Source organism: Olea europaea, unplaced genomic scaffold, assembly GCF_002742605.1.
Source record: "Olea europaea var. sylvestris unplaced genomic scaffold, O_europaea_v1 scaffold24228, whole genome shotgun sequence".
NCBI classification, from domain to species: domain Eukaryota; kingdom Viridiplantae; phylum Streptophyta; class Magnoliopsida; order Lamiales; family Oleaceae; genus Olea; species Olea europaea.
The window spans coordinates 1-1,390 of NW_019242409.1; the positions used below are offsets into that span (position 1 = coordinate 1).

Genomic DNA, 1,390 nt, shown 5'->3' on the forward strand with positions numbered 1-1,390 from the left:
CACAGCAGTTGCACCTTTTTGGAGTCCAATCCAATGATACTAACCATGGCACTTTTAGCAGCATCAGCAGCATCCTGATGATATCGAGAAGATTGTGTCATGTGAGACAAATGTAAATGTAGAATAGCTAACAATAGGTAGTATTACCTGCATAGCTTCACCCCTTAACTTGACCAGCTTGAGCCCATCCTCAAAGCTAAATATGAAATCAAACCAACGGGCAAAAAATAATTTAGCTAGCAAGTCTTGAGTCAATGGTATGAGAACCTATTATGATATTCATCATTGGCTTATGTTACTATTTTAATTTATTTATTTTTTTAGTGGAAGGGAAGGGTAGATTGGGGAATTGTAAGCATAGACACACTGACGTGAATTGTACAAGGCGACTAACACATACCCACAAATACCACATATCAATAGCGTGAGGTTTTAAGTGTAAATGGAAAAAGACTTGTAAACTGGGCAGCTCACCTGAAAGCTCCAGCAAATGCAAGAGCAGTGTATTCCCCTAAGCTTAGACCACACGTGACATCCACAGAATCAATTATTGCCTGACCTCCATCACGAGCTCGTAGCACTTCAACTGCAGCTAAACTTGTGATGTAGATAGCTGGCTGCATAAATGAACCGGAAGGAAGACTTAACAACATGAGATTTGAAATTAGCAGATTAAATCAAAAAGATGGTCCATGTTCAAATATGGAGGTTAGGGTTCCCTTCAATAAAAGCAGTTATATGCATCAAGATTCCGACAAAGAGGGACTTCTACAACGCAGCGTGGCAATGCACGTGGATTTGTATTGGTGATTTTGAGGTTGGATGCGATCTCCCAATAGTGATTTTGACCTAGATTAAATTCTCTGATGCGGACAAAGATAACAGTCATTAGGAGCAAGAAAACACCAAACTCAGCGTATGATAGTAGAAGCAAGATGAGGGCACATGAAAAATAGAGTTGATCTTTTGTGCCTTTAGTTTCCAGAGCTCTAAATTGGTTAATTTTTCTTTTTCTTTCATTGGCTAGCTAGAGGTCAGGCACACGTCTTCCTATTAAGTTTGTATTTATTTTATTCCTAAAAAAATCTATTTCCTTGTGAAGATAAATATATCCTTGGGAATTTGGTTACATAAATGATACATGAGCATCTAAGCCTCCATATGTAAATTAATGGGTGGATTGAGGAGATTTAAGCACCACGTGCGCCAAACGACCCTACCACTTCTTTAAACAAAAAATTTAGCAACCTAGGTTGTGTATGAATGGTGATTTCATCCATAATGGAAGGATCCTACATTTGAAACATTTCATAGTAGAATATATTGATATAATTACCGTCGTTTTGTGGCTTGAGGAGAATCGCACACAGAATAACAATTGTCTTTTGTT

General features: G+C 38.0%; 1 protein-coding gene across 1 annotated transcript; it reads right to left on the minus strand.

Annotated features, from left to right (window-relative positions):
* Window positions 1-6: 6 nt before the first annotated feature.
* Window positions 7-879, minus strand: LOC111382053 (malonyl-CoA-acyl carrier protein transacylase, mitochondrial-like; the record flags this gene model as incomplete). The annotated part of the gene is made up of 3 exons (XM_023005912.1): window positions 475-879; window positions 148-196; window positions 7-74 (listed from the first exon to the last, which is right to left on the minus strand). Coding segments are annotated over exons 1-3 (296 nt in total), but the record flags the coding sequence as incomplete, so codon positions are not given.
* Between the last annotated feature and the right edge of the window lie 511 nt (window positions 880-1,390).